The following is a 25,501-nucleotide window of genomic DNA, read 5'->3' as shown; positions in this document are numbered from 1 at the left end:
GAGCGACTTCCTGCGCGGGCGGGGGATCCCAGAGTCCTGGACGCCCCACCGAGAGCTCCGCGTGCGGTTCCCAACTCTATGGTTCCGCGGAGGCGGAGCCTGCGGCCCGGTGCATGCCGGGCCGGCGGCGGGCCGAGCCCGGGCTCCCATCATGGCGGCGGTGGCGGCAGCGGCGGCTTCCGGAATTTGGCTCTGGGCTGTCCTGCTCATTCCTGCGGCCGCGGTCTACGAAGACCAAGTGGGCAAGTTTGATTGGTGCGTACGTGGGGGACCTATTCGGGAAATATTTTCCCAGTACTTGTCTTCTGTCTAAAAGGATGGGGGGTGGTTACCATGCAGCACGGCCGGCTGCATAACGTGCGGGGCCCAGGGGAAAATGAAATGTGAGACCCCTTGTTCAAAAGTTAAGAGTTTTAAGGTGGCGACGGCAGAGCATTAAACCGAGAGTTGGAGGCCCTTCTGAGCCAGTCTCTGTGCGGCTGTACAGGTCGCAAGCCCGTGAAGCGGGCTCTGCCAATCCGGGCATGCCTGAGGTTCTGGTCAGAGGTCACTCTTCTCCTCCATCAGGCCCCATTTCTGTGACTGTCAGGTTTCTTATCTACTGGGTGTCAGACGTCAACAGCCCTCAGTGAACGCCGTCTTTCCCCACCCCTCTAGCCCAACCCTTACATGGGCTCAGAACAGGACCACCCAAGACTCACATCAGCCTTGAGGTGCCCTCACTCACTGGCTCACTCACTCACTCTTCTTTCATTCACTCACTTCCATTCATTCATTTACTCTTCATTCAGTCTCTCATTCAATCACTCATTCACACATTCAGTCGCTCATTCACTCATTCATTCATTCACTCATTCATTCACTCACCCACCCCTTCCTTAAGGCCATGGAGTTGGCTCACTTTTGCTTGAATGTCACTTTGCCACTTAAGCATTGTGTGGTCTTGGGAAAATGACTTAACCACTCTGTGCCTTGGTTTCTTTATCTGTAAAATGGGTTTACTAGTAGTCCATTACCTCTTTCAGTAGTTGTAAGGATGAATAAGACAATTCTTTTAAATTACTCAACACAGTGCCTGGCTCACTGAGTACAATCAGTTTGTTACCAATAATTACTATTGAGGGAACACTTTATCCTTCCGAGCCCAGCTCCTCGCTGAAGTCTTTTCTGTATCAGACAAATTAATTCGCATGTTTGTTGAGTGCCTGTTGTGGGTCAACAATCATTCTAGGTGCTGTGGACACAGAGATGGAAAGGAGCTCAGTCTAGGGGGGCAGATATATAAGTTATGTGATATAAGACAGTGTGACAAATGCAACATGAGTCACATTTTTAATGATGTGGGCAGATGCTCACAATATAATATGTACAGCTGACTCTTGAACAACGCAGGGGCTGAGGGTGCTGACCTTCCCTGCGGTCAAAAATTGAGCATAACCTATGGTAAGCCCTCTGTATCTTCAGTTCCACATCCGCAGATTCAACCAACTGCAGACCGTGTAGTTCTGTAGTATTTACTGTAGAAGACAACCAGTGTATAAGTGGACTTGCGCAGTTCAAACCTGTGTTATACAAGGATTAACTATATATTACATATGTACAGCATGTGATTCCAATTTAGCAGAATCCTAGGTATATGCAATTTATAAATTGAAAAGTAAACAGAAGGAAATACACCAAAATGTTGAAAAGTTTATGGTTGAAGAAAAAAAGTTCATGGATGGTGGTATTTTAGGCATTTTTTGTTTTCTTTTTTATACCTTTATGTTTTCTACAAGAAGCAGGCATTACTTTTGTAGTCCAGATAAAAGATAACAGCATTTTAAAAAAAAGCATGGGGTTTAGACTAAGAAGTTCTTAATTTTGCATTCTAGTTCTGATAGTAATTTGTTGACCTCAACGGACTTTGGTTTACTCACCTGTAAAACGAGAGTGATAATATTTGTCCTATGTACTTCGTAAAGTGTTTAGTGACTACAGTGAGATTAAAGTATGTGGAAATACAGATAGAAACTGTCAATTGTCATGTAAACCTGTCTCTCTATACTAGTGTAGTTTCTTCTTTTTTAAAAAAAGTTAGACCAAACAACATAACAAGGGAAATTCAGTGTAAATGTCAGGTGTTTAATTTGCTAGAGGTTGTAATTCATGAACAGCAATATGCAACACACCTCCTCTGTACTTGGTAGTATGCCTCAGGAAGCTAAGTACTTTCACTTTATGCTTAGATAAGAGTGTTGAAAGTGATGGGGTATGTTCCAAGGAAAGTATGAGTAATGAGTCAGATGGATCCTGACCATAGTGTGGGCTAGAACAGGCTGCAGAGAACAAAGGCCTGACCCTGATCTATCAAGTTTTGTAAGAATATTTGCATAATTTTTCTCCAAAGGTCAATGAAAATAGAAGGAAAAGTTGGATTGTATGGTCTTCTCTCATGTGTAATGTGAGTGTCTAGTCTCACTATTAATGGGTACAGAGAGGACTGCAGTTTTGTTCTAGGGGGATTTAGGCCAGGTGCTCTTTTGGCTGTTCCTTATCTTGAGATAAACAAGTGCTTGCATTTAGAAGGAAGACTGTTGTATTTCTCATCGATTAGGGTGCATTCTCTCTTCTTCTTCCCATTGCCTAGAAATCTTGCTTTTGGTCAGATCTCTTCGTTAACAAACATTTCTCATGCAACCTGAGATAGTTATGATGGTGATACCCTCATGTATTTGTGCAGTTGTCTTTTTCCAGAGCGTTTTGTGCAGTGATGGTTTTGGCCCCTTCCATTTCCCTGTACTCTTTCCTTTAGGAGACAGCAGTATGTCGGGAAACTCAAGTTTGCCTCCTTGGAATTTTCCCCTGGATCCAAGAAGTTGGTTGTGGCCACAGAGAAGAATGTGATTGCAGCATTGAATTCTCGAACTGGGGAGATCTGTGAGTGAACTGTGTAGAGGGGTAGCTGGGGATGGCATGGCTGCCTGTAGTGGATCCAGGATGCCCTGTGGCTTGTGAAGGCCACGTGGCTGATTCCCCGCTTGGGGACAAGTTGGCCAAAGGTTGCATCTCTTATTGGATCCTGATCATTTTATTTTGTTCTTTTTGTTTTTTTGGTCTTGTCAGTTTTGAATATTTAATGTATTTCTATAACTGGCCTTTGAGTTTATTTCCTCAGCCCAAGTCCTGACTGTTCTTAAATAAGATATTGCTGCAAAAAGCACATTATTCTATGTCGCACTAAAGCTTTGGACGTGCCCCTCCCCCCCAATTATTTATATTGCTTTTAGGGATGTTTGTTGGCATTAAAATCATGGAAACGTAATTTACAGTCACTACTTTTCTTGTGAGTCGTATGGATTTTGTGAATTTTGTCATTGTCCGTTTATATGTTTGATGGGGTGCTGGTGGGGATGGGAAGTGCGGAGACCTCACATTGGGACAATAGTCGCTCCCCTCATTAACCAGTGAGTGGGAGTGGGTCATTGCCAGTTAGCTGTAATCCTTCCCTCCCTTGAAGTAAAATCGGGCACTTCTGTGCAAACGAAGGCCTCTTCGGTCCTCTCTTGCCTCGCTTCTTGGATGCCTTGCTGTGGTTCATAGTAACGTCGACTCTCCTGTCTCTCAGTGTGGCGCCATGTTGACAAGGGCACAGCGGAAGGGGCAGTGGATGCCATGCTGCTCTGTGGGCAGGGTAGGTAGAGTCCTGCTTTGTCCCTATGATGGCGTCGGTTCCCTCTCCTCTTTGCTTGGTTCCTTCCTTTGTTCAGGGTCTGGTAGCAAATGGAGTAGGGGTGTTCCCAACAGGAAAGGACAGGCCGTTTCTGTTTGCACTTATACATTAGAGGTGAGGCCACTGCTCACAGACCCTAGGAGGCTACAGACAGAGCATCAATTTGGGAGATGATCTCACGTGGTTTTTTCTCTTCCAGATGCAATCACTGTGTCCAATGGAGGCCGGATCATGCGCTCCTGGGAGACTAACATCGGGGGCCTGAACTGGGAGATTACCTTAGACAGTGGCAGGTAGAGGGGAAGAAGCTGAATTTCATCTTGGTTTGGTTAAAGGCTTTGCTGGAACACAGATCTGCATAGATGGCAACTCTGGGCCTTCTGGCTTTTTTCCCAGGGGAAGAAACCACTGAAGAGCCAGAGAGCATCAGACACCCAGTTTTTGATGTTCTTGAGGTTATGGGACACATGTGCTTACTCAGCCAGCATTTATTGAGCACCTGTCAGATGCAGAGCTCTGTGCTGGGTGCAGTGTTCATTCTCGTGTTGACTGCTTTTCCTAATCTTACCATGACACAAGAGCTTTGCAATGTTCTAGATATAAGGATGTGATATAACACATCTAGTGTTTTAATTTTATGTTGAGGAACAGTTGGAGCTATTGTTACATCTTTGCTAAAGTTGTTTAACTTATAGGGTTTACTTGCATTAGCTTATACATCTTCTGGTAGTAATTCACTTGGTAAGTACTTGGGGAGCCCCCAGGCAGTGGGAACCCATTTGTGAATGTGAGATAGTTTCCATCATCAAGGAACCCATCACCAGTTGGGTGAGGCGGGCGTGCAGCCCACTAATGACAGAACTGTCTGATGGCTGCCGCGGGAGAGGGTAGGCCTGGTTGCTGTGAGGTCCCAGGGGAAGGAGGGAACGACCCTTAGGAGATTCACAGGGGTTTCAGGGAAACAGTACAGCCAAGTGGCTGAAAGTACAGTCTCTCAAGTCAGCTAGTGGAAAGCAGAGCCAAGATTAGGATCCAGATGTATTTGACCCCAAAACCTGTTTCATTACCTACCGAGCTATGGTGGTTGTGTTCCGGATTGTCCAGCCTGAGGCCCAGGAGGCTCTGGGCAGCGCTCACCCCGGCCCTGTGCTCAGTTTCCAGGCACTTGGGCTGGTAGGCCTGCAGGAGTCGGTGAGGTACATTGCTGTCCTGAAGAAGACCACTCTCGCCCTCCATCACCTCTCCAGTGGGCACCTAAAGTGGGTGGAACATCTTCCGGAAAGGTAAGGCTGCCTTCTCCCCAGGTGACGGCTACCTCCTGCTCTCTACAAGCCCGCCTTTCTCCTTGGGGCTTGAAGCGTTTGCTTTGACTCAGGCTTACCTTAAGTTGGCATCCTGTGTAGCGTGTTGGGCTCACTAGCTCTAGGCCTGAATTCCAAGGCTGTGGCTGCCTCTGGAGTTTCCTTTGCAGTGAGGAGAAAACTCTCCATCTGGGCATGAGAGCCAGTCAAGCAAGGGGAGTGGATCCTTCGCTCACTCACTTTGGCAGGGACCCAAAACTCAAATTCCTATGGGGGGGCTTCCCTGGTGGCACATTGGTTAAGAATGTGCCTGCCAATGCAGGGGACACGGGTTCGTGCCCTGCTCCGGGAAGATCCCACATGCCGCGGAGCAGCTAAGCCCGTGCGCCACAACTGCTGAGCCTGCGCTCTAGAGCCCATGAGCCACAACTACTGAAGCCCACGCGCCTAGAGCCCGTGCTCTGCAAGAGAAGCCACCACAATGAGAAGCCTGTGCACCACAACAAAGAGTAACCCCCGCTCACCGCAGCTAGAGAAAGCCTAGCGCAGCAATGAAGACCCAATGCAGCCAAAAAAAAAAAAAATTTACTATGGGGCCAGGTGTATAGCAATCATGAGCAAAGCAGGCCCTGTGGGGATTATGGGGAGCTGCAGTGTGCCTGGCCTACCTCGAGGGGGCAGCCTTACTCAGCTGATTGGTGCCCTGTAGGAACATAAGTAGGCCTAGTGTTACTATGTCTCACCTTTTAAGAAAAAACTAGAAATCTTGTTCTTACATGTTAAATCTCAGGTCTAAATGTTGACAATGAATTCAAATTAAAAAATAAAAGCTGTGAGCCAAACAAAACCTATTTGGGACTGTTTGTGACATCCTGGTGGCCTGGTTTCGGAAGACCCCTGAGGATACCCCTGTCCTGTGGCTAAAGCTGTTTCTCCCTGCTTTTCCTTCCCTCTCCCAGTGACAGCATCCATTACCAGATGGTGTATTCCTACGGCTCTGGGGTCGTGTGGGCCCTCGGAGTTGTTCCCTTCAGCCATGTGAACATTGTCAAGTTTAACGTGGAAGATGGAGAGATCGTTCAGCAGGTCTGGTCTGGCTCGAGGAGCCTCGTGAATTGTGGAGGGGAATAGAGTCCTTCTTTGCCCTGGGGACCAGGGAACTCGGCTGCGCGGATGCAAAAGCCATTCATGGTCCCTGATTCTGGGCACTTGGAGGCTGCATTCTGCTCATCAAGCATTTATTTAAAGCCCTCACATTTGCACATGGTGCTATCCTGGGGTGGCTAAAAAAATCGTGTATAACTATTCATTGCCTGCAAGTATCTTATAAGATAATACTGTAGAGTAATAATAGGAACCCATGTATGACAACTATAGCAGAGAAATGCTTATCTGAAATGTCAAATATTAAAAAGGATCTGGTATATTATTCAAATGACCAGAAAGCCAATCCTGATTGTGTCCAGCTTCGGAGCTCTTGGGAGGCTGGGTGGGATGGGGAGAACTCCTTCGGAACCCACCAGGAAGAACCTCTGAGCTTAGGCCCCGCAGTGGGATCCAGTGCTGACATAGCTTGTGAGCTGAGAGGGAAATGTGAAAATCCCCATGAGCCTCCTGTTCTGATGTCTTTCCTGCAGGTCAGGGTGTCGACTCCCTGGCTGCAGAGTCTCACCAGAGCCTGCGGTGTGGTGGATGAGGCTGTCTTGGTATGCCCTGACCCGAGCTCACGGTCCCTCCAGACCTTGGCCCTGGAGACAGAGTGGGAGTTGAGGCAGATCCCGCTGCAGGTGAGAGGACGCGTCCCCTGGTGCGAGGCCTTGCTTTTGCTGCTTAGAAGAGCCTTTCTCCCAGTGTCACTGCTCACTTCCTGAGGCTTGGCAGCCCTTGGGAGGTCAGGCCTCTGGCTGAACTGGTATGAGAGGAAATGGGCCACTCTCCTCTTTGGAGAACCTGAATGGGAGCTTCCGGAGCCACATGCCGTGGCCCCGTTACCCTCGCTGGCAAAGTGGGGCAGAGCCTACCAGCCTGGGATAATCAGTGACTTGTCTGCTCTGGCCCTTATCCTTTTTCTTCTTGTCTCCCAGTCTCTTGACCTAGAATTTGCAAGTGAATTCCAACCCCGGGTCCTCCCTACACAGCCCAACCCAGTGGATCCTACTCGGCCCCAGTTCTTCCTGCAGCTGTCTCCAAGCCACTATGCGCTGCTGCACTACCACCACGGCGTCCTGAGTCTGCTCAAGAACTTCCCACAGGTAACGGGAGGCAGCGTGTTCGCTAGGATTCAGGGGGATCTAGCTGAGATATGGATGCTGGAAATCCCTGCCTTTGAATCTGGAGATATTTGCTCAAGCAAGAAGACGTCTTTCCATGAGTGGTTTGAGAGGGGTTAGCCTTAGAGCAGAAGTGGAATTTTTTCTTTTTTTTTTCCTGAGAATTACAGAAGATTCTTAGAGTAGAACTGGCACCTTCCTAAGGCCACAGGAGAGTGGGCACGTTAATCAGAGCTTCCCTATAGATACTAAGAGCAGCGTGGGATGCAGGATTCACCAGTGCCTGTGTTGGAGGTTGGCGAGAGGGCTGTGTTCAGCGGTGGCTTCAACGGGGCCTCCCCCTGCTCTCAAATGCCCAGGCCATTATGCTCCCAAGTTGGGAAGATTTTCAACTCCAAGCCCAAGGGTCCTACCTGTGGAGGTGACTTAGAGAAGGCTGCTGGCTAGGACAGGCCCTATTTAGGAGTTGACACCTTGCTTTATCCCCAGACTGCCCTAGTGAGCTTTGCCACCACCGGGGAGAAGACGGTGGCTGCAGTCATGACCTGTCGGAATGAGGCGGTGAGTATTGGGGATAACAGCACATGGGGTTTTCCTTCCTTATCTTTGCTAGGAGCCCTGAGAACCAAAAGTCTGGGCATATTCACCTAGTCAGTTTGAACCCGGGGGCAGGAGGCTGTTGAGCAATAATATCTCACCTCATCTGTAGGGTTTTCTGTACACCTTCTTTGTCCCCAGGAATGGGACGACCTCATGTTCATCTGGGACTGTTCAGGGTTGTGTAGGCTTTGTGAGCAGAAATGGGAAATGGAATTTGCCTTTTTCCAAGGGCTGAGAAGACATCGAAGTGAAAGCTTCATTTTGGTGACCAGGAAGTGACCCTTTGGCTGAATTTTCTCCTTTTTTCCTTCTCTTTTCCCTAGCAGAAGCCTAGCAGTTCTGAAGATGGGTCAACGGGGAGCTTTTCGGAGAAGTCTGGTCCACAGGTAGGGTGTGGCGTTGGGCAGCGTGCCAGACCAGAGACACAGGAGGCCCCCCAGTGAAGCTGGGGGAGCAGCCAGGGCTGTGAGCAGGTCTCCTGAGTTCTCAGCCTCCAGTGGGCTTTGCTAAGTTCAGCAAATTAAACCATGTTTCTCTTGATCGTTTTTAGTTGGGAGATTAGAGAGTAGAACCCCTAGAATCTGTTCTTAACTACTTTCTCCTCTGGGCCTCCGTCTCTCCATGTCTTGTGGGGTCTGGCTGGTGGAGTTGAGTGGTAGTCTGAGCAGTTGCACTGAAGCAGAGTGTGGGACCCTGGCCAGAGTCTCCAGTTTCTGCTGTGGTTTCCATCTCCTAAGTGTTTCCCAAGGGGGTTGTGATTTCCCTGCCTACAGTCTTATTAACTCTTTGGGAAGTCTCTGCTACCCTGTACTGGCTTCCTTGTGGAGCAAGTATGTATAGCGGTTACAATTTTTAAAATTTACTCGACACCTTATTTCTGCCTTAGGACTTAGCTTTTCGATTTTATGTCCCTTTGCATATGTTTCCTCTTCTGGCCTGGGTCCTTCTCCAGGGTATTTGCTCCCCCCACCCAGATTCTTGGACTTCCTTTGGGGGGATCCCCATAGTTGCCCCTTGCTGTCTGTACCCTAGGACTCGCTGGCTTGCTTCAACCAGACCTACACCATTAACCTCTACTTAATGGAGACAGGTCGGCGGCTGCTCGACACCACGATCACCTTTAGCCTGGAACAGAACGGCACTCGGCCCGAGCGGGTGAGTCGGGGCTTGTGGGCTTCTCAGCCCGGGGCTTTCTTTCGTTGGGGTCACTTCATAGCCATGGGTCCCAGAGTAGGATTCTCTGGACGTGGGCTCTAGCTCTAGCTGAGCCACTGACTGTGAATAACAGTAAAAGCAGGTACCATGTAAGCCAAGTCGTCGGTGCGCCAGGCTCCGCGCTACGCTTTTTTACTTACGCGCTGCTTGATTTAACCCTCTCAACAGCCATGTGGTTATTACCGCGCTCATTTTATAAGCGAGGAAACGGCCTCGTGAGATTCAGGACCCTATCCCGAGTCGCTGCCCGACATTGCCTCTGCGCACGTTCAGTGGTGTTCCTCAGCCTCTCTGGGCTGTGGCTTCTTCGCCTCTAAAACGGAAAGTCTAATCCGGGCCTCCTGCTCGCTTCGTGGGGTGTTACCGGTGCAAGATGAATGATGTGGTGGCCGAGAAGCGCTCAGGTTCCTTCATGGAGGGGGCTGAGCTAGCGCCTAGCACGGTTGCTGTGTCAGCCCCTAAGAATACGTGATATCTAATTGGAGTCCAGGTTGAAGCTGTATTGTTTGGACATCCAGCAATGCCGTGACCTAGACTTCGGACAACTCCTCATGCTTTGAATCTTGGGGTCTGGTGCTCTGAGAGGCATCTGGATTCTTGCTGACTGCAGTGGACTTGACTGTTTGGCTTATAGATGTACATCCAGGTCTTCCTGAAGAAGGACGACTCCGTGGGCTACCGGGCCTTGGTACAGACGGAGGATCACCTGCTACTTTTCCTGCAGCAGCTGGGTGAGTGGACCTCATCAACCCATTTTTTTTTAGGCCTGCCCATGAGTTCCATTCAGACTCTTTATTTGGGGCTGTGGACAGGCTTCTGAGAAAGATTCAAGTGGAGTGTATCCTGAATATTTTTTTCCAGAGCCATATGTTACCTGCCTTTGAAAAATTCCTTAGCATTCTTGGGAGACAGAACTTCCCTCACTTGACCTCCTGCCATTTCTCTTTTTGGCACAAGAGGTGTGGTGGTCCCTGAGTCACCGAGAAGAGTCCCTTTGGGGGACGAGGGAGGTGGGCCTGACTTTTGTAACCTTGGTTTCTGCAGCAGGGAGGGTGGTGTTGTGGAGCCGCGAGGAGTCCCTGGCAGAGGTGGTGTGCCTGCAGATGGTGGACCTCCCCCTGACGGGGGCGCAGGCCGAGCTGGAAGGGGAATTTGGCAAGAAGGCAGGTATGAACTGAGGGGGCTGGGAGGCAGAGCTGCCGGTGCGGGTGCTCTGGGACTGGGCTTGGTAGTTGCACCACAGGGGAGGCTGTCTCACGTGTCCCTGGCTTCCTGGATGCACCTGTTCTGCCAGTCTGTTCTGAACTAGCTCTGTGACCAGTTTCTGGTGTGTTTGTGGCCCTATGGTTTATGTAACCATTCTTCTATCTGAAAGGAGTGACCTGTGACTCCCTCTAGGGAAAGATCCTGATGAAAAAGAATCTTAGCTTAGTGTAGTAATAGCTACCCTTGTGTGGGTACCTAAGATCTGCCAGGCACCATGGCTGGCACTATATACCCATTGTCCCCAAAGCAACAGTTACACCTTTCCAGAGAGCATGACCGGGCTAGTCAGTTACTGTGGTGATAGGCCAGTGCCCTCTGAGACCAGCCATGGTCCCAGCACCCAGGATGAACTCGGTTCACTCTCCTCTGATTGAGTCCCGTCCCCTCCTCCCTCCATCCGTTCGTCTAGCTAGCCAGGTGATGTTTACTGAGGGCCTGCTCTGGGCCAGGCACCCTGCTAGGCACTGCAGATTTCCTTAAACCGAGGATTAATTTGACTTTACTATTTATTTCCGCTGCCTGGATCCAGCCATTCAAGGTAAAACCTGCTTCCTGCTGCCTTTTTGCTCATTGCCTGCCCACATGGCTAGCTTTTGGTATTATTTATTTTCCCTGACTTGCATGAATGAGGTATATACCATGTGTGTGTGGACTGCTATGCCTGTGACTCGTCCTGTTTGCCTCTCACTTCCCTTCTTGAGCTGAGGTTAATGGAAAAGCGGATAAGCAAAGACACCGCTCCTTTTCAGTGAGCACTTACCCTGTACCCCACCCCTTGGGAAATCCTGTGTGTACATCATGTTGTCTAATCTTGGCGACAGCCCTGTGGATTACTTGCCATTTTACCGATGAGGAGCCAGAGGCTAAAAGGTTAAGTACATTTCTCCAGGTCATCCAGGTGGTAAGAAGTGGAGCTGGGATTTTAATCCAGGTCTGCCAGACTCCAGGGGCCATGCTTTTTACCATGCTACCTTGCTCTGGGGACCAGTCTAGTCTCTGGAGGAGACTTGAGGGTGGTAGCCTCATGGATGGAGGAAGGGGTGGAGTGAAAGAGAGCCCTGGGAATGGGTTGAAAATAGGTTAGATGGGTGCAGACTAAACCGTTGACAGCGTAGGCCTAAAGCAGCGAGAAATGGAAGTGCCTGTCCGTGACACAACACACGCCTGCACCCTGGTACCCCCGCACCCCGCCCTCTTCCGGCTTTGTCATGGCGCCCGGAAGCCTCCCTCTGGCCGTTCTAGATGTGGGGTTGTGGTGGAGTCATTCACAGCATGGCTGCATCCTGCATGGCTGATCCCTGCCCTCTTAGTCTCCTATTCCAAGATTTCAGGCAGTTGAAGTGCTGAGAGCCAGGTGAGTAGGTTTTTGGAGTTCCTGCACGGCTGTGTCTAAGTGTGAGACTGTTGGCGTCAGCCACAGGACTGCCCCTTGGGCTTGTGGCCTGGGGTGTGGATGACTCGAGTGCTCCACAAGAGAGGGAGAGAGCCCTCCTTAGGAAGAGGAGGTGCCCCCTCGCTGGAAACACCTAGTCTGATGGGGAGTGAGCCTCAGCTGCGTTACCTTTTCCTTGACACCAGACGGCTTATTGGGCATGTTCCTGAAACGCCTCTCGTCCCAGCTCATCCTGCTACAGGCATGGACCTCCCACCTCTGGAAAATGTTTTACGATGCTCGGAAGCCCCGGAGTCAGATTAAGAATGAGATCAACATTGACACCCTGGCCAGGGATGAATTCAACCTGCAGAAGATGATGGTGATGGTGACGGCCTCAGGCAAGGTGAGAGGGGCTTAATCCAAACCTCCTGAGGTTCTGGGAGTGGGGAACAAAAAGCCTTTGGAAGGGGATCGCGCCGGTTCTAGTTTTTAAGGATAGAACTAGTTTTGGGGTTTGCCTTTCCGGTAGTGAGCCAGGTATTTATTTTGCAGCTTTTTGGCATTGAGAGCAGCTCTGGCACCATTCTGTGGAAACAGTATCTCCCCAGCGTCAAGCCCGACTCCTCCTTTAAACTGATGGTCCAGAGGACTACTGCCCATTTCCCCCACCCCCCGCAGTGCACCCTCCTGGTGAAGGACAAGGTGAGGCCGCTACCTCTCATCTGAGCCAACGTGGGTGTGGTTTTTGGTGTTTTGTAACTTAAGTTCCTCCTAGGCCTTTGGAATTCTCTGAGAGTTAAAGGCAGGGAGTCAGGGCTTAGAGCTCTGTTTCTTCCAGTTTTTTGCCTGAGTGGAGGACCGTCCGGGGCCCATGTGGAAGTGACTGTAGGGTAGGTGTGACATCACTAGGTCCCTAGTAAGCCAGCTCCACTTCTTCCCAGGCACGGGCGGCTGTTGGTACCTGAATGGCTGTTTGCTCTTCTCCAGGTGTTGGAGGGCAGGACACAAAACTGTTTATGTCTCTGACTCCCGGGAGCAGGTGGCTTTTTGTAGATTCATTCTGCCATCATCAGAAAGGGGACTTGGGGGGAGGGTGGGATGAATTGGGAGATTGGGACTGACATATATACACTGTTGATACTATGTATAAAATAGATAACTAATGAGAACCTACTGTACAGCACGGGGAACTCTGCTCAGTGCTCTGTGGTGACCTAAATGGGGAGGAATCCAAAAAAGAGGATATATGTATACGTATAGCCGACTCACTTTGCCGTACAGTAGAAACTAACACAACATTGTAAAGCAACTATACTCCAATAAAAATTAAAAAAGAAAAAAAAGAGAGGGGACTTGGTAGATAGTCTCTGGAATGGCTGCCATGGGGCTACTGAGTTGGTCCTTGACTTTTTTGTTTATTCCTCAGTATGACCCGTTCTTGCTTAGCTTTGGGGCTAGAGGCAGTTAAACTTTTTTTTTTTTTAAATTAATTTTTTTGGCCGTATTGGGTCTTCGTTGCTGCACACGGGCTTTCTCCAGTTGCGGCAAGCGGGGGCTACTCTTCGTTGTGGTGCGCGGGCTTCTCACTGCAGTGGCTTCTCTTGTCATAGGGCACGGGCTCTAGGCACACAGGCTTCAGTAGTTATGACACACGGGCTCTAGAGCACAGGCTCAGTAGTGTGGCACACGGGCTTTGTTGCTCCGTGGCGTGTGGAATCTTCCCAGACCAGGGCTCGAACTCGTGTCCCCTGCATCGGCAGGCTGATTCTTTTTTTTTTTTTTTTTTCAGGCTGATTCTTAACCACTGCGCCACCAGGGAAGTCCCAGAGGCTGTTAAACTTTTACCCTTTTGACACATCAGCCTTCAGACACTTTCACCTTTAGCCAAGACTTTATTTTCCACAAGGAGGGCAAAGACTAGGGAATCTGCCATAGCTGAGCTCAAGTCCCAGCGTTCCGGGTTTACCCCTAGGATTTGCATTCTTTTCACGTTGCTGGAGGCTGACCGTTCGCTTGCCTATTTCAGGAGACGGGAATGAGTTCGCTCTATGTCTTCAATCCCATTTTTGGGAAGTGGAGTCAGGTGGCCCCCCCAGTGCTGAAGCGCCCCATCTTGCAATCTTTGCTCCTCCCCATCATGGATCAAGACTATGCCAAGGTGCTGCTGTTGATAGATGATGAGTACAAGGTATGCCGTCTGCAGACTGGCTGCAGAACTGCCCAGCCAATCAGTGTGGGAGCGGGTGCTCAGACAGCGGCTCGAGGGCCCCCGATGGGAGCCGTCTGCCGTCAGCACTCATTTGGGCTTGAAGGGTTTCTCTAAGCGACTCGATTGCTCTTTCTGCCCTTGTGAAAGCTCGGACTCTTAACTCAATTTAAGCCCTGATTGAGTTTAATAGACTTTAATTCTTTAAAGATTTGCTGTTTTTTTTCTTAAGGCCCTCTTTGACAGGAAACAGTAATGAGTCTGGAGAAACTGTGCTTAGAGATTCCTTTTCCCTTAACTCTTTTCTGGGGTTTTCAAGGTCACAGCTTTCCCGGCCACTCGGAATGTCCTGCGACAGCTCCATGAGCTCGCCCCTTCCATCTTCTTCTATTTGGTGGACGCGGAACAGGGACGGCTGTGTGGCTATCGACTTCGAAAGGTAGGAGGGGGCATCCTGGCACGCCCCTTTGTGGGAGGGGTGTAGGTGTTTCCTCGTTATTTGGCTAAGGAGTGAATTAAGCTATTCATTGTGTTGTAAACTTAGAGAGCATAATCCTGATGTCAGAGGCAGTCATTTTCATCTATTCCATGGCAGGCGCGGTTCTAGCTGCCGTGGAAGGAGCAGTGCACAACAGTCTCTGCCCCTGTGGAGCTTTCATTCCTCATTCCTCTTCTATAGCAGGGAGAAGGGGCGTTTTCTCCATTCCTAGAAAGGCGGGAGGTAGGAATGGTGATTGAACAATAGTACTTTCTGTATGAAGATGGTGTTATTGATCCACTCTTTTTCTTTTTCTTTCATTTTTCTTTATTTTAATTTTTGGCTGTGTTCGGTCTTCGTTGCTGTGTGCGGGCTTTCCCAAGTTGAGGCGAGCAGCGGCTACTCTTTGTTGCGGTGCGCGGACTTCTCACTGCGGTGGCTTCTCTCGTTGCGGAGCATAGGCTCTAGGTGGCGTGGGCTTCAGTAGTTGTGGCACGTGGGCTCAGTAGTTGTGGCACGTGGGCTCTAGAGCGCAGGGTCAGTAGTTGTGGCGCACGGGCTTAGTTGCTCCATGGCATGTGGGACCTTCCTGGACCAGGGCTTGAACCCGTGTCCCCTGCATTGGCAGGCGGATTCTTAACCACTGTGCCACCAGGGAAGTCCCTATTGATCCACTCTTGATTGAACGTGCACTTTGAATTTTATTTCTAGAAATGGGATCGACTTACTCCGATCCTGACACACTTGAGTCCAGTGCTTGCAAACAGTGTTTCACACTGGCTCTGAAGTCCAGCTCTGAGCTTCACAAGGGCTGGCCTTGGCTCCGATAGCAGGGCTGTGTAGAGGGGTAATTTGTGGCGTACTCCCCAGAGGGCCCGCCCATCCTGTCTGTAAGGCCTTTGGAGGGACACCACAGCACAGAGGTTAAGAGCTTGGACCTGGCTGCTTGTGCGGGAAACCTAGTTTTATTTATCGCTTACTCATTTTGTGTCCTTGGGTAGATGCCTTCTCTCTGATCCTGTTTTCTCGTCTGTAAAACAAAATGGTAATAGTACTATATCAGAGGGTTGTTGTGAGGAGTTGGGAGTTAATACGTGTAAGTCACGTAAAGCAGTGCCTGCTGCACAGTAAATGCCGTCCAAGTTTTACCTGCTGCTGCTTAAACAATGCAGCGTTCTTCCCTGACGTTCTCTAACGGCTAATCTTCAGCGTAAATAGCATAGTCTGTCCAGAAAACGTGCTCTTTACCCTGTGGGTGAAAAAATACCATCCTTCTGAGTTGATGAAAAGGGGACCTTGAAAGAGACAGTTCTTTGTGGATAGAAGGACATGACCTGGAGTGTGGGTGTCATCGTAAAGATGGTGGGGGGATGGCAAAGGAGGTGGAGCTCACATGGGAAATCAGCCATGTGAGGGGTGGTCTTCCAGTCTCTGACCTCCAGTGGACTCACCGGTGACCTTGTTCTCTGGGAAGGTTTTAGTGAATTCTAATGTTTTCACAGGTGTCCTTGGTAATGGAGCCTTATATGTTCTCAATAAAAATTTGTATTATTTCAAAAACATTTAAATTTCAAAAATTTTACACATGAATACATTCTCATAGTGTAAGATTAAACTGATACAGAGGTACAGGAGCAAGATGTGAATGGGCCCTTTCAGAGCCATTGCCAGCTGCCTCCCTGGATGGAATGCCTTTCAGTGGTCTGCACGCCTTCCCCTGTCCTGTCTCTTGCCTCTGTGTCTGTAGTGCTGGATAAACAGCTTTCAGACCACACAGACATGCGCTTTATATTCTTTCTTACCTGAAATGGAATTGACCTATATTTAACTAATAGGAAATCTGCTCTTTTCACTTTATGTGTCTTTTGCCTCATTATATTGTTAAATCCATATCTTATTAAAATATAATACTAAGAAAAGCACAAAATCCCGAGGTTACTACTCAGTGGCCCTTCACAGAAGGAACACACTTGTGTACACGGCAGTCACATCAGGAAGCAGTTTAGCACCAGCGCCCTGGGAAGCCCTTGTGCCCCTTTCCAGTCACTACTCCCCCCCTCACCCCCCAGGGCTCTGTGTAATTCCACAGTGTGGATGTATGATAATGCGTTTAACCACACAGTTTTATTGGTTTCTTTTGACTGTAAAGAACGTTTCCTGTAATATTTTGAGGTCCCCGCCAGCTTAGTAATTCACTGCTGGCTCAGTGTACAGGGAACTTAGATTTTAGTAATAAGTGGTAAATTTTCTTTGCATTATTCTTACTCAGATAAACAATGGGATACTATTAAATATTCCTCTCCTTTCTCACTGGCTTTAGTATCTTTCCGTTTTTTGACAAGAAGTAGGGTTTATTGGTGACGTGAGTGAGGAGGGGCAGCTCCAGGGCTCCCGTGAGTGCGGGGCCCGCCCTGTGTACAGGGCGCTACAGATTAGGGGTGTATTTGACCGCACAGTCATCCGGGAGGAGCTGCTTTTCAGCCACCAAGTCTTCGAATTCATCTCTATTACACTTGGTAAAGACACGCTTCTTGGAGATGTGGATCTTCTGGCAGCCAGGGAACTTGAACTTGGCTCCATGTCGGGCCTCAGTCCCATGCTCCTTGTTCTGCAGCTTGGTGCAGATGGATATGATGACCTGGCCGGCCACTGGGCCCTGGGGCTTTCCAAAGGCACCTTGCAGGGCTGTCTGGAGCCTAGACTGGGGACAGCATGAGGTCAGACATGAATGTCCACTGGAGAGGACCGTCTCCCAGGTCCCCTCGGGCAGCCCAGACAAGCACCTGGTGCCTCCACTGCCCCGGAGGCTGCTCTTTGCAGCCGAAGCACACTGGGCTTTACTAGTTTTCTTACTTGAACTGAGAGTTCCAAACTTCTTCCCAAACTAGATCCGTATTGCTGCTTCTCTGGGAGCCCTGATCTCTGTTCCCTCCCGCACAGAGGCCCCAGCTGAACTGCAGGACGTGTCTAGCCACAGCTCTCGTGGGTCTAAGGGTACCTTCCTGATGACCAGTGCTGGCTCTTTTGCCCCACCCCAGGATCTCACCACTGAGCTGAGCTGGGAGCTAACCATTCCCCCGGAGGTGCAGCGCATCGTCCAGGTGAAGGGGAAGCGCAGCAGTGAGCACGTTCACTCGCAGGGCCGAGTGATGGGGGACCGAAGCGTGCTCTACAAGGTACGGCCAGCCGTCTGGCATAGCGCACAGAAGCACGGGGTGTGATTCTGGCTCTGGGATCTGGTGGCTATGGGTCCTTGAGTGAGTCATTTAATCCCTTTGAGCCTTAATTTACTGTCTGTGAAATGGGCATGATATGCCCTTCTCCTGGGATTGTCGTGATGATCACACGAGGCACTCGCGCTTCGCATAGGGCCAGGCATGCATGGCCACTACCCAGTAGATGTTAGCTGTTATTTTTAGTGGTAGTGCAGATAGACCTTTCTGGGGTTAAACCTTAGTCGATCCATCAGAAACTCCATCTCTGTGATCCAACACTCTAGTTAGTGGTGAGAGCAAGGAGACGGAGAGGTGACTAGTCGGTTGCAGAGCTATCCTATGAGGGAATGTAATCACTGTGGTAACGAACATGAATTACAGCCTCTGGCAGAGGAGAGATTGAGTTGGAGGAGGAGGCGTAATAGAACAGGGCAACACGACCAAGGAACTCAACAGGGCAGCTGCTTCACTAAGCGTGAGGCAGAGCGCAAGCCTCCAGTTGGACGGTCCAGGTTCAGACTTGCTGTTCATCGTGGGTAACTTGCTTAGGCTTCTTGAACTTCCCTTTTTTTTTTAAATTTGGCCACACCACGCAGCTTGCGGGATCTTATTTCCCTGACCAGGGATTGAACCTGCGCCCTCGGCAGTGAAAGCGCGGAGTTTTAACCAGTGGACCACCAGGGAATTCCCAGGAGTAGGGCATTTTGGATTCATATTTGTTGTGGAGATTTTTTGCCTGCTTTGCTGAGACTAGACTATAGAGGGCCGAGGAGGGGAGCAGGCAGACAGGCTACTGTGATAATCCAGGTGAGGTGATGGTGGCTTCAACTGGGTTGGTTGGAGGAGGTGAGATGGAATCAGATTCTGGATACTTTTGAAGGTAGAACCCATAGGATATGCTGATGGATGGGGTGTTGGTGTCTGTGTTAGAGAGAAAGGAGTGAAGGACGACTCAGAGGTCCCAGGTATAAGACACTGACACTCGGGAGGCCTTGTGGGGAGCAGGTTTTATCAGGGGTAGAACAGGAGTTCAGTTTGGGGCATGTCAAGTTTGAGATGAGACACCTAAGAAGTGATACTGATATGGTGGTCCGTTAATCAAGTCTGGAGTTCAGGTAGAGGTCTGGCTTGGATATGTGAACTCGGGCGATGCCAGCACCTGTAGATGGAGTGAAAGCCACGAGATTGGGTGAGATCACCATGAGAGTGAGTGTAGACAGAAACGTCCAGAGACTGGGGAGTGGAGGAGGGACCCACAGAGGGGGCTGAGAACGAGTGGCCGAGACAGGCAGAAGGAAAACCAGGGCACGGGTGTCCTGGATGCCAGGTAGAGAAGGTGTCTCAAGAAGGGAGTGATCACCTGTGTCACCTGGTACTAGTTGCTCAAGTCAGATGAGAACTGAGACCCATCCATTGGTGTGGTGGTAGGAGGGCACTGGTGGAGAGTCATCGTGTTGCTGGACACATGTCCTTCCATCACCGAGTGGGTCGGCCCGGGTTGTATCTTGAGTTACCGTTTGCTTGCCTGTGACTTGAGCAAGTTGCTTAACTACTTCAAGACATTTCATCTGTGAAACGTGGATAGTGACAGCTATTTGCAGGGTTGTTTACGGGATTCAATGAAATGATGGAGGCAAAGTCCCTGGCATGGCCCCCGGCCTCCAGCAGACACTGAATGAGTGCAGCGATGAGGCCCTCTAAACAGAAAGCTCTTCCCACCAGAAAACCCTCTTCCTCTGTCAGCCGGAGAGCTCTGGGCCTGCCTCCCCGCCGCTCAGGGTGCGCCGCTGTGGTTCTGAAGGAGCTTTCCTCTTCGTCTCCCCAGAGCCTGAACCCCAACCTGCTGGCCGTGGTGACAGAGAGCACAGATGTTCACCACGAGCGCACCTTCATCGGCACCTTCCTTGTGGACGGCGTCACCGGGCGCATCATCCACTCCTCCGTGCAGAGGAAGGCCAAGGGCCCCGTCCACATCGTGCACTCGGAGAACTGGGTGGTGGTAAGGCGTGGCGCGTGAGCTCAGGGCACCCCCAGGGGCCTGACGTAGCATAAGAGTATGTGGCTCGTCTCCCTGCAGCCTAAATCCTTTCCTTGCCTATTGTTCCAGAAACCAGTTGCCACTTTGCGTTTTCATAGAATTCAAAACTCCTGGATAGCAGCAGTACAACCTTGAACTAGTTACTTAAGCTTTCTGTGTTGTAATATATATAAAATAGGGGTAACAACAGTCACCTCTATTTGAGTTTAGAACAATGCCTGACGTGTAGTAAGCGCTCAGATGTTAACTATTATTCTTCTGACTTCTAAGAATCTTGAGAATTCCTTTGTCTTGTGGTGAACTTGGATAGTCTAGGTACAGCTACCCTGAAAGGTTAGTAAACTTGGTAGCTGGAAGGAAGCTAGGGTGCTGGTTGTTTCTTTCCTTCCTGGACGTGCCTTTGCATGTACATTCCCCTTTCCAGCTGAACCAGCAGCTGAGCCCCAAGCAGCCCCCTCCTCTTCTCTCCGCAGTACCAGTACTGGAACACCAAGGCCCGGCGCAACGAGTTCACCGCGCTGGAGCTCTATGAGGGCACCGAGCAGTACAACGCCACGGCCTTCAGCTCCCTGGACCGCCCGCAGCTGCCCCAGGTCCTCCAGCAGTCCTACATCTTCCCCTCCGCCATCAGCGCCATGGAGGCCACCATCACCGAGAGGGGCATCACCAGCCGACACCTGCTCAGTGAGTGACTGGGTCCCTTCAGGCAGCCGCACGGAAGGACGGGGCCGGGATCAGTGAGGAGGGCTAGGGAGAAAGTTCCCTAGTCTGGCTTTGCCGTCCATAAAAGAGCTGACACATCCCTCCTCGTCCTTGTTTCTGACGAACCACTTTCATGTCTCTGTTCTGTTTTCACCTCGTTTGGAAAGTTGAGCCCTGATACCATACCCAACAGGTAGCCTGTGCAGATGGGCTGCAGAAACTGACAAGGTGTAGGGTCTCATCTTCATGTAGTTCAAGTTCAGGACTCAACTAGACAGGTCTCTCTGTCTAGTTGATTTTACCAAAGACGTTTGGGACTGTCAGATTTGACAGGCATTTGGTATTACTATTTTACCCTCAAATATGAGGAAGACAGACTGCTTGGTAATTTCCCGAGTTTAATTCCCACCATTCCTGAAACCGCTGGGATCTCATGTTGCCCAGTCCTCCTGCTGCCCTCCCCCCACCCCCATCCCCCACCAGCGTCACTGCTTCAGCCAACCATAGGCTCCTGTTTGGCTCACAGTGAGGAGACCTGCTTAGCTGGGGCAGGTATTGCTGGAGGAGAGGAGGAGGATGAAGAGATCCAAGTGGGCTTCCATGCTCTTCTCTGCCATCATTACCCAGTTCTTGAGTCTGGCTCTTTATTTTCTGATGTCTCGGGATGATATGTGAAGAAACTAGTATCTTCAAAAGTGGGAACCTTCATTCAGACCCAAGTGTATTGGATTATTGTTTTTGGCCATTTAAGGGAGCCTCAGTGATCCATTTTTTTGGTTTTAAACTCTATTTCAGTTTCTGTGATAAGGACATTTTTGTAAGTAGCCCTAACTGGGGATCAGGTCAGTGTGAACACTCACTTCTGTTGACTTGTTTCTGTGTATGTAGTTGGGCTGCCTTCCGGAGCAATTCTTTCCCTTCCTAAGGCCTTGCTGGATCCCCGCCGGCCCGAGATCCCAACAGAACAGAGCAGGTGAGACCCTTGTGGGTAGTGCTGAAGGCTGTGACCTTAAGGAACTTAGCATCTTGATTACATTTGGTCCTTGGTCTGCTGTGCACTGTCCTGCTCCGCTGGGGATGTGGCAGTGAACACATCTGCCCTCATGGAGCTTGCATTCCGGTGGGGGCGACGAGGTGGATAATAAATAAGATAAACAAGTGAAATAATTCTGTATTAGGGTGCTTGTAAATGGCAAGGAGAAAAAAACTAAGAAGGGGTGGGGTCTAGGAAGGGTGTGGAGGGGTGCAACTTGAGAGGGTGGCCTGGGAAAGCCCCTCAGAAAAGGTGACTTTTGAGAAAAGACTTGAAGGAGGCGAGAAGCTGGCCTTGTGGATGTCGAAGGAGAATGTTCTAGGCAGAGGGAACAGCTGTCACAAGTGCCCTGAGATCATGCCTGGTAAGTTATAGGGAGGGCTGGAGGCCACTGTGGCTGGAGCAGCCAATGGTGGGGACACTGGGAAATGAGGTGAGGGAGGTGCTGGGGCCTGGGTCACATGGGAAGCCAATTGCTGTCGGTGTTAGTTTTCTTTTCTTTCTTTCTTTTTTTTTTGGCTGCATTGGGTCTTTGTTGCTGCGCGTGAGCTTCCTCTAGTTGTGGCGAGTGGGGGTTACTCTTCATTACGGTGCGTGGGCTTCTCTTGTTGCGGAGCACAGGCTCTAAGCGCGCGGGCTCTAGAGCGCAGGCTTAGCAGTTGTGGCGCACAGGCTTAGTTGCTCCGCGGCATGTGGGATCTTCCCGGACCAGGGCTCGAACCCGTGTCCCCTGCATTGGCAGGCGGGTTCTTAACCACTGCGCCACCAGGGAAGTCCTAGTTTTCATTTTTGTGTTTCCAGCCATCATCTCTGCGTATTTTCTTGCCTCCATCCCGAACTCTCTTCCCTGAGGGGTGTGAGGAGCTATGGGCAGGGTGAGGAGGCAGTAGATGTGTCTTTGCACGCAGTGAAGGGAGGACGGTTTGGAGCGGGCGGAGGTTAAAGCTGGTGGACTGAGGCACTCTGGAGTGAAGAGCAGGAACTGGCCTAGTGGCTCGATGTTTTGGTTTTAAAATGGCCCTTTCTTCTTCTAATGTGAAGTACTGGTCGTCTGTGGTTTCGTTTTCTTTAGATTCAGAACAAGGTAGGAATCCAGATCTGTCTTACTCTGCATACAGCTTTCTTTGTTGCAGCCCTTCCTAACATTCCCTGATGCACATAGACCTTAGAAGAAGATATGTGGCTGATACGTGGCCTGGAAACCTCCCAGGGCTCAGGGCAGCCAGGAGATCCCCTTACAGCAGTTTTGAATGCCGGTCCTGGTTGATGTTTTGCAGAGAGGAGAACCTGATCCCGTATTCTCCAGACGTACAGATCCACGCAGAGCGGTTCATCAACTATAACCAGACAGTTTCTCGAATGCGAGGTATCTATACAGCTCCCTCGGGCCTGGAGTCCACTTGTTTGGTGAGTAGAGCCCCAGCCCAGCCTGTGCCACCTTGTCCACAGGCACCCTGTGCGACACCTGTTGTTTCTTTCACCCTTGGGAAAACAGCTGAGGAGTCTGTTTCCTTTGTGACCAGAGTTTGTGGTTGTGGCGGATCACTGGTGCCTTTCTTACGGATTTCTCATTCCCTCTGCCTTCCAGGTTGTGGCCTACGGTTTGGACATTTACCAAACTCGAGTCTACCCATCCAAACAGTTTGATGTCCTGAAGGACGACTATGACTATGTGCTAATCAGCAGCGTCCTCTTTGGTCTGGTCTTTGCCACTATGATCACTAAGAGACTGGCACAGGTGAAACTCCTGAATCGTGCCTGGCGGTAAAGACCTGAGACCCACTGCCGGAGAGCAGAGAGCCAAGGGGAGAGAGGGTCAGACAAGAAGCTGCAGCTGCAGTTTGACAGGTCAGAGGAAGATGTGTGTTGGACACTCATCTCAGTTAAGAGCTCTTTGGAAGAAGATGGGCTCTCGTGGAGACTCCTTTTGGGATACGTCTCATGCGGAGTCATTGGTGGTGGATGGAGGCTGAACTCACTCTCTGAGCCGAGATCTCAAAGCATCTTGCTGGACTTTCCCCCGGAGTCCCAAGGCCATCGCCGTTTCCCTCCTGTGCCCATCCATGAATGTTGTGTTTTTTTTAAGACCTCCAACAGATTTTTCTCTTTTGTGAGGCCTGTTTAAATTGATGTTCGTTTGCCTTCTGTTTCCCGGGTGTATCTGGAAGGCCTGATTGTTCCCCTGCTCCTTGCTTCAAAGTCGGAAGGGAACTCTTATTGACAACTCCACCTTATAGGTGCATTTGCTGTTTTACGCTGGGGAGAAAGAAGAGCCATCCTTAGCTGAAGTTTGAGGACTGATGCAGCCTCTCATGGCTTCTCTCCAAAGTCACTTTGGGTCGAGGAGTCTATGTGTGTGTCGAAACTTGCCTCTCGTTTCATGCTCCCATTCATCAATGGGCCACCCAGTCTTAGATTCAGTTTATTGAAAGCCAGGTGCATAATACTGCCTTGGTTTGTTGGTCATCGTCATCCAAGCTTTTCACCTCAGATATGTCAGAGCTGAGGCCTTTTCAATCTACTGAATTGTCTGAACCTTGAAGAGATTTCAAGGGAGGAAGGCAAATCTGCCTGTTTCACAGTCCCTCATAATCTCTCATTTCGCCCACAAGCTGGTCTAGCCATCTTAGAACCTAGATAGAGAAAGTTGTTCTTTTTTAAGAACCTCATTATTTTTAGTTATAAATTGTGTGGATTACTATACTTCTCTTAAAATGAGCAGATTTTAAATCTTATCTTTAAAAAAAGAAGAGAGAAAAGGGTAGGGGTAGGAAACTGGCATCTTGTGGGTAGCATTGTTGATTGGCTGGGCTGTTGCCTCTGCTACAAACTAAAGATGTCCTAAAAATTTTCCCTTGTTCATGGATTTGGGGAATGATGGCGTTTTTCTTTACTGTGAAGAATGAAATGTACAGAGAGCCCTGCTGGGAGAGAGATGCGTTTAAGTGTTTGAATAAAGTGAATGACGAACGACATTGTTCAAGTCCTTTTTTGTGGAACATCATATTGAGGCTACTTCTGCATTGGAGGGGAACAGAAAGCTGTGCAGAAATGGAGTGAGTGCAGTATTTTAATTGGGAAACATGCCAATTTAATCATATAAGAGTTGTGTTATTTAAAAAACCAAATTTTTTCTTTCTGTGGTCATATGCTGATGGTAGAGAAAGAAGAGAAGTGAGAATAATTTTACTTTAAAATAAAACTGTGAAATTGATTTTAATGAATGAACATCTGAGTATCTCCAGAAAAAATAGGCATCTATTCATCCTGACTCAAGGCATACATATTTTGTTTAAAGTGATCTGAGAGATGGGAATAAGTACAACTTAAAAAAATTCTGCCCTGGTTTTGAGAAAGCCTGGCTGGAATTTTGCCTGTCCTAAATAAGTGTGTGCGAGCTGCGTCATTAACTATTGCCTTGCTGCCTGCTCTGCTCACACGGCCCAATACGTCTGCTCGATTCTAGTTTACATTTACCCATGTACGTGCCAGAATCTGAAAGGACAACCTGATGGGGGGGAAGTTACCTGCCTTTTCATAAAATTCCCTCTATTTCAGCTTTAATCATAACGATTTTACTGAAAGTTACCTCAAAGCAGGCAGTTAAAATAGCTAATGCTAACGACATGGTCAAATCTAAGTCTTCTAAGTTCTCAACCTTTCTTAATCTCAAAGCAGCACTTGCTTCTGACCAGCCATGCTCAGCCTCTACCCATGGCCTTTGAAACTGCTTCCTCTCAGATCTCTGATGTGTTTTCTTTCCTTCTTTTTTTGGCCTTTTTTTTTTTCTTTTTCTTGGCCATGCTGCCTGCAGTGGAAGCGAGAAGTCCTAACCACTGGACTGCCAGGAATTCCTGTCTGATGTGTTTTCTTGTCCTCCTCTTTTGCTGTGTGTATCCCTAGAGCCATGTGTTTTCCCTTGCCTTCATAAAATAGGTTAATTTGGGCGCCCCCTGGAGTGTTTCACTTAGAGAAGTAAGTTCTTCAGTATTTTTTATGTCATTTTTTTATTAGTTTGGTCAGCATACAAGATCTTTTGGTGTAAAATTTTGCCACTGAATAGTATTTAATGATTCTTAGTCCTTGTTGG

At 49.4% G+C, this 25,501-nt stretch overlaps 1 protein-coding gene across 2 annotated transcripts; it reads left to right on the top strand.

The window, feature by feature from the left end:
* The first annotated feature begins 138 nt into the window (after nucleotides 1-138).
* Nucleotides 139-24,384, top strand: EMC1 (ER membrane protein complex subunit 1). 2 transcript variants are annotated; one of them, XM_079912699.1, is made up of 23 exons: nucleotides 139-255; nucleotides 2,795-2,919; nucleotides 3,608-3,673; nucleotides 3,912-4,005; nucleotides 4,867-4,995; nucleotides 5,973-6,099; nucleotides 6,651-6,800; nucleotides 7,098-7,265; nucleotides 7,773-7,844; nucleotides 8,210-8,269; nucleotides 8,916-9,038; nucleotides 9,733-9,829; nucleotides 10,143-10,265; nucleotides 11,943-12,142; nucleotides 12,292-12,441; nucleotides 13,766-13,927; nucleotides 14,265-14,384; nucleotides 17,462-17,599; nucleotides 19,464-19,637; nucleotides 20,150-20,360; nucleotides 21,267-21,351; nucleotides 22,689-22,818; nucleotides 23,000-24,384. In XM_079912699.1, the coding sequence occupies exons 1-23, from the start codon at nucleotides 152-154 to the stop codon at nucleotides 23,177-23,179; spliced, it is 2,988 nt and encodes a 995-aa protein (XP_079768825.1). In that variant the 5' UTR covers nucleotides 139-151; the 3' UTR covers nucleotides 23,180-24,384. The 2 variants fall into 2 exon arrangements, with proteins under 2 accessions (XP_079768825.1, XP_079768824.1); XM_079912698.1 differs by having other exon boundaries at nucleotides 8,207-8,269.
* The last annotated feature ends 1,117 nt before the right edge of the window (nucleotides 24,385-25,501 follow it).

This window comes from Stenella coeruleoalba (assembly GCF_951394435.1).
Source record: "Stenella coeruleoalba genome assembly, chromosome: 1".
Taxonomy (NCBI): Eukaryota; Metazoa; Chordata; class Mammalia; order Artiodactyla; family Delphinidae; genus Stenella; species Stenella coeruleoalba.
The sequence above is the reverse complement of the archived record's forward strand: the minus strand, read 5'-3'. Positions and strand labels throughout refer to the sequence as shown.

What these genes read in the sequence shown, in the direction of transcription:
- EMC1 (XM_079912698.1), top strand. Translation starts at nt 152, where the DNA reads ATGGCGGCGGTGGCGGCAGCGGCGGCTTCCGGAATTTGGCTCTGGGCT. An exon ending in TGCTCAAGAACTTCCCACAG is followed by an intron (nt 7,266 to 7,772) that starts GTAACGGGAGGC and finishes CTTTATCCCCAG; the next exon opens with ACTGCCCTAGTGAGCTTTGC. An exon ending in ACTCGGAGAACTGGGTGGTG is followed by an intron (nt 19,638 to 20,149) that starts GTAAGGCGTGGC and finishes TTCTCTCCGCAG; the next exon opens with TACCAGTACTGGAACACCAA.